A 6,834-nucleotide genomic window follows, 5' to 3' on the forward strand; every position below is an offset into this window, starting at 1 on the left:
TGCTTGTAGTCAATGCACATCCTCATTGTGCCATCCTTCTTCTTCACAAATAGAACATGCGCACCCCAAGGCGACACACTAGACCGAATAAATCCCTTATCAAGGAGTTCCTGGAGCTGCTCCTTCAACTCTTTCAACTATGTCAGTGTCGTACGATACGGTGGAATAGAAATGGGCTGAGTGCCCGGCACCAGATCAATACCAAAATCAATATCCCTATCCGGTGGCATACCCGACAGGTCTGCAGGAAAAACATCAGGAAAATCCCTCACAACAAGAACAGAATCAATACTAGGAGTCTCTGTACTGACATCCCTCATAAAGGCTAAGTATGAAAGACAACCCTTCCCAACCATCCGCTGGGCCTTTAGAAATGAAATCACCCTACTGGGGATAAAATCTATAGAACCTCGCCACTCAATCCGTGGCACACCTGGCATAGCCAACATCACTGTCTTAGCAGACATCCCAATATAGCACGACACAGAGATAGCCAATCCATGCCCAATATCACCTCAAAGTTCACCATACAGAGCAACAATAGGTCCACTCGAGTCTCCAGACCTCCAATAGTCACCACACATGATCGGTATACACGGTCCACAACTATAGTATCGCCCATCGGAGTAGATACACGAACAGATGAAATAAGAGACTCACGGGGCATATCCAGATACCGGGCAAAGTATGATAACATATATGAAAAAGTGGAACCAGGATCAAATAATATAGAGGCATCTCTGTGGCAGACTAAGACAATACCTATAATCACAACATCTGAAGCAACAACATCTGGTCTAGCTGGGAGTGCATAAAAACAAGCATGACCAATACCGAATCGTCCTCCCCCTATGGGGTAACCCCTAGCTGACTGACCCCCACCCCTAGCTACCTGAGCGGGTGGTGAAGTAATTTGAGCTGAAGTCAAGGGCTGACCCCTCTGCTGAGACGGACTCTCAAGAAGACGAGGATACTGCCTCCTTATATGCCAAAACTCTCCACACTCATAGCAACTCCACGTTGCTGGAGACGGGGACTGAGGCGAACCCCTATAACCGGGATGACTAGTAGATGCACCTGACATAGAAGAGCCCTAAACTGATGGAGCACGGGACGAAGTCTGGGCTGGAAGAGCACGGAGTGATGAATGGCCCTGATGAGATCTGTGAGAACCATGACCTTACGATGCCCCACGATAACCTGAGCGAGCTGACTGAGCATGCCTGAATGGACAGCCTCTACCGTGATGAAACTAACCCCTCGGAGGAGCACTACCAAAGCTACCAGATCCCCGAGGCCTCTTGGCCATCTTGGCCTCCCTCTCCTGGCGACGAACTGACTCAATCTCGCAGGCGATGTCAACAACCTCCTCAAAAGTAGCACCTGACACCCTCTCCCTAGTTATGAGAATCCGAAGTTGATATTTGAAGCCATCAACGAACCTCCTGATCCTCTCTCAATCTGTGGGAACCAACCATACCGCATGACGAGCTAACTTAGAGAACCTCATCTCATACTGTGTCATAGTCATATCTCCCTAATGCAACTGCTCGAACTGCCTGCGTAACTCCTCTCTACGAGACTATGGCACACTTCTCTAGAAAGAGAACGGAGAACTGCTTCCAAGAAAGGGGCCCTGCACCAATAGGACTATGCCTCTCATAAACCTCCCACCAAGTAAAGGCAACTCCAGAAAACTGAAAAGTAGTAAAAGCTACACCACTGGTCTCCAGAATACCCGTTGTACGAAGAATCCTCTAACATTTTTCCAAGAAACCCTGGGCATCCTCGCCCTCAATACCACTAAAAGTCGGAGGTTGAAGTCTACCAAATCTCTCCAATCGACGTTGCTTGTCGTCGGGCATAACTGGTACCTCATACTCCTGAGCTGGTGCAACTGGCTGGGCTGGAGGTGCCCCCGGTGTTTGAAGTCCCTGCTCAGGTGTGTGAGAAACGGGTGTCTGAGTGCCTCCCCTGACTTGAGAAGTAGTTACAGCCATAGCAACTGAGACCGCCTGAGCTAGGCCAGTGCATACTGATAGAATCTGAGCTAGAGCCTCCTGAAGGCCCAAAATCACAATAGGCACAACCGGTGCCTGAGCTGGTGCTTGGAGCATCCACAACTGGGACCTGATCCTGAATTGGGGCGGCTGGTAGATCTACAGGTGCTGCCCTAGCTGTTGTACGGGCTACACCCCTTCCCCTACCGCGGCCTCGACCGCGTCCTCGGCTTCTAGTGGCCCCAATAGGTGGTACTAGTGGTCGTCCGTACTGATCGGTAGCACGTGTCCTCACTATCTGTAAAAGAATAGACTAATAGATATCTAGTACTAGAATCAACAAATTCGAACGACGGGAATTCAAGAATGAGAAGTTTTCCTAAAGGTTCTGCAACCTTCCCAGCATAAATACAGACATCTCCGTATCGATCCGCGAGACTCTTCTAAATCGGCTCATGACTCGCAAGACCTATGTAACCTAGGCTCTGATACCAACTTGTCACGACCCCAAATACCTCGGTCGTGATGGCACCTATCACAATACTAGGCAAGCCAACCCAACAAGTAACAACAGTGAATTTTTTTTTTAAAACCATTTTCTTAAACTGATTAAGTCTCGAATTTTCATAAAAAATATATAAATCACTGAAATGTGCGGAAAATAATTCAAAAATATACCAACACAACCCAACAATCCGGTGTCACAAGTCAAGAGCCTATAAATACAACCCAATCTGACGGACTAATACATAATAAGTCTAAAAATGCAGAAAACTAAGATAGGAAGGAGGAAAGCAGGGTTGCGGATGCCATGCAGCTACCTTGCAGTCACCGGTAAGCTCTGAAAATGATGGGGACCCTCACTCTGCCGCTCGGGCACCTGGATCTGCACACAAGGTGCAGAGAGTAACGTGAGTACGCCAACTTAGTAAGTAACTAAAGTAAATAAGGTCTGAGTGCAGGGACAAGCAGATAAAAATCATATATATAAGGGTATTCAACAGAATATCAAATCAAACTCTATAGTTTAAAGGCCAGTTACTTTGTAAAACTTCAGTTTGAATTGAAATATTTGAAATCATTTACTTAGCAGTTTTCAACAGAGTCTTATTATAAAAGAAGTGTGAGATTCAGTAAAATGTCATAAATGGGTCCAACCCGACCCCCGGGCCCACGTCTCGAAATTCGATAAAAATCACATCAATGGAATCCTTATCCTCCCACTAGTTCATGCATACCAAGAATACCAAAATCCGACCACAAATAGCCCCTCAAATCCCTAGATTAAGGTCTCAAGTTTTCAAGCCCTAACTCCCAAATTTTAGGCTTCAAATCACCCAAATTTCATGTTTAATTAGGTAGAAATCACAATAGGATCGAGTATTAAGTCCATAATTCTTACCTCCAAGAATTTCTCTTTAATTTCCTCTTCAATCTCTCTCAAGAAGCTCCAAAACCGAGTTAAAAATGGTGAACGTAGGCCAAAAATCGCGAAAATAGCCTTTTTAAACATTCTGCCCAACTATTAAATTTACTTAATCGCGATCGCGGGATTTCCATCGCGAAGCACAAACTCCGCTGGCCAAAAATTATTACCTTTCGCGATTGCATAAATACCCTCGCGTTCGCGAAGCTTAACCGCCCAAAGCCACGCGATCGCGAACCCCACTCTGCAAAAGCATAGAACAACTTCACCCCCAGCCCCGAAAAAGCCTACGCAATCGCGATCCCCTCTACGCGATCGCGAAGAACAAAATACCTGCAACAAAATACCAGCAAAACTGCTACTTTCCAAACATAAATTTGATCTGTTTAACCACCTGAAACTCACCCGAGGCCCTCGGGACCTCAACCAAACATGCCAACATGTCCCATAACCTCATTCAAACTTTTTCCAACCTTCGAAACGCTCAAAAAAACATCAAAACACCAAATTTACATTGGATTAAAGCCTAAGAATTCCAAAATCTCCCAAATTCCGCTTTCGATCAAAAAGTCTATCAAACCTCGTCCTAATGACCTGAAATTTTGCACACACATCACAAATGACACAACGGACCTACTTCAACTTTTGGAATTCCATTCTAACCCCTATATCAAAATCTCACCTATCAACCGGAAAATGCCAAAATTCCAATTTCGTCATTTCAAGCCTAAATCTACTTCGGACTTCCAAAACACATTCTGATCACGCTCCTAAGTCCCAAATCACCTCCCGAAGCTATCTAAACCATCAGAATTCAGATCTGAGCCCTTCTTCACATAAGTCAACATCCGGTTGACTTTTCCAACTTAAGCTTACTCAAAAGAGACTACGTGTCTCAAACCTCACCAAAACCTCTCTAAACCCGAGCCAACCAACCCAATAACATATAATACAGCTGAACAAGACAATAAGAAGAAGAAATATGGGAAACGGAGCGGTAACTCATGAAACGACCGGCGGGGTCGTTACATCTTTGCTCTCGATAAAGCAATATATAGTTGGCCGTGAGAAAACACTGGCTCATGTAAATAAATACCAAAATAATCTAATATTTGTCCTTGTGCTTTATTTATCATCATTGCAAAACACAAACGTACCGTAAATTGTGTTCTTTTAAATGGAATAGGTAACTTCTCATCATTTGGAGATAACAACGGTATTCTAGGAATAAATACATGTGTGTTTTTTAAATCACCGCTCAGAATTTTAGCACTTATAACACAACTCTTAAAATCACGGCATATCAGTCATGTACCATTGCAAAGACCTTCACAAGGATTTACATTTTGCAACAACATAATGGGACAATTTCCTTCAAGATTAATTTGTAAGGAGGCAAACCATCGGGGTTTAATGAATGTAGAAAATCCTCAAACTAGCTTTGATCATTTGGTTCAACAGTTTCATCCATTGCAATAAATGTCTTGGTATCTTTAGGAAATTGAGCTATAAGTCTATCATTTATTTCATCAACAAAGTCATTTTTTGTCGTCAAAATAACACGAGAAGTTAAAAAGGAAGAATCGTGAAAAGATGTATGCCAATCAGGATATATTATGTTGAATAAAAGATCGAGTGACTCATTTTCAGTAATATAAGGAACAATGAAAGACCTCAGAATTTCTATTTTACCATCCATGTTTGTCTTTTATTTTCCATTTCCAATTCGCATCAAATATTCACAGAAAGAAGGATCAGTTTTCGCACGCATATTCTCTGATAAACGAAGTTTTTCAAGTTCATTCCATATTTTGGAGTTCAGTATACTTTGCCAAATGAAGTCTCCCTTTTTTCCACTTCGATCCATAGGAAGAGTTTGTCTAAAATCTCCTCCAAATACAACAACTTTTCCACCAAAAAGTACATTTGTGTCTGTTATATCTTTCAAAAGAGAATCTAAAGATTCAATCATGTTTTTCTTAACCATGGATACTTCATCCCACACAATTAATTTTGCATCGTGGATCAAAGACTCCAATGAGCTTTGCTTAATGATATTGCAAGAAAACTTTTCATCAATATTAATTGGAAATTTAAAAGATGAATGAACTCTTCATCCTCCAAGAAGGATCGAAGCTGCAACTTCGGAAGTTGTTGTTGCTAATGCCACAAATCCTTTAGAGCTCACAGTTTCTAATAAGTCACAATATAAGAATGTCTTACCACTTCCTCCATGACCATCAATAAAAAATGCTCCTGATTTGTTAGCAAATACTCTCTGAAGGATTACGTCGTATGCCATTTTCTGTTCTATATTTAATTTTCTATGCAACAGTAAATCTTCATCACTCACAATGATGTTTCTTTCGAAATATACTTCCTTCGCTTCATTTGCCATCTTTGAAGATGTGATAGTTTCTGAAACAAGGTTGAACTCATTAATATCACGACCCAAGGAATGTAATGTAACGACCCGGCCGGTCGTTTCATTAGTTACCGCTCCGTTTCCCCCATTTCTGCTTCTTTATGCTTTATTCATCTATGTTATATGGTATCAAGTTAGTCGGTTCAAATCCGAAATTGTTTTGGTACGGTTTGAGATACTTAGTCTCTTTTGAGTAAGCTTAAGTTGGAAAAGTCAACCGGATGTTGACTAATGTGAAAAGGTCTCGGATGTGAATTATGATGGTTCAGATAGCTTCGAAAGATGATTTGGTACTTAGGAGAATTATTGGAATGGGTTTTGGAGGTCCGGAGTAGATTTAGGCTTGAATTGGTGAAATTGGAATCGTGACGTTTCCCGATTGATAGGTGATATTTTGATATAGAGGCCAGAATGGAATTTCGGAAGTTGGAGTAGGTCCGTTGTGTAATTTTTGACGTGTGTGAAAAATTTAAGGGTCATTCGGACGAGGTTTGATAGACTTTTTGATCGAAAGCGGAATTTGGAAATTTTTGGAATTCTTAGGCTTGAATTCGATGTCAATTTGGTGTTTTAGTGTTGTTTTGAGCGTTCCGAAGGTTGGAACAAGTTTGAATGAGGTTATGAGACATGTTGGCATGTTTGGTTGAGGTCCTGAGGGCCTCGGGTGAGTTTCAGGTGGTTAAACAGATCAAATTTATGTTTAGAAAAGTTGCAGAAAATCTGTTGTTGGTGTTGCAGATATTTGGTCTTCGCGTTCGCGAGTGGGCTCTCGCGTTCGCGAAAGGTTAGCGTGTGAGGCAGGAAGTTTGGCCTTCGTGTTTTGGGGGTCCCGTGTTCGCAAAGGGTTAGGATCAATGTTCATTGCGTTCGCGATGCTTTTGTCGCGTTCGCGTAGAGTAAAGGTGAGCAGCTGGGTCCAGGTCCAATTGTGCTTCGCATTCGCGAGCTAGGTGTCGCGCTCGCGATGGGTTGAGGAGCTGAAG

At 42.6% G+C, this 6,834-nt stretch overlaps 1 protein-coding gene across 1 annotated transcript; it reads right to left on the reverse strand.

Moving 5' to 3' along the window:
• Window positions 1–5,134: 5,134 nt before the first annotated feature.
• On the reverse strand, window positions 5,135–5,824 carry LOC142176009 (uncharacterized). The gene is made up of 2 exons (XM_075243041.1): window positions 5,615–5,824; window positions 5,135–5,494 (listed from the first exon to the last, which is right to left on the reverse strand). Exons 1-2 carry the CDS (start codon window positions 5,822–5,824, stop codon window positions 5,135–5,137), a joined length of 570 nt encoding a protein of 189 aa, XP_075099142.1.
• Between the last annotated feature and the right edge of the window lie 1,010 nt (window positions 5,825–6,834).

The sequence above is a fragment of the Nicotiana tabacum genome, chromosome 22, assembly GCF_000715075.1.
Source record: "Nicotiana tabacum cultivar K326 chromosome 22, ASM71507v2, whole genome shotgun sequence".
Lineage (NCBI taxonomy): Eukaryota > Viridiplantae > Streptophyta > Magnoliopsida > Solanales > Solanaceae > Nicotiana > Nicotiana tabacum.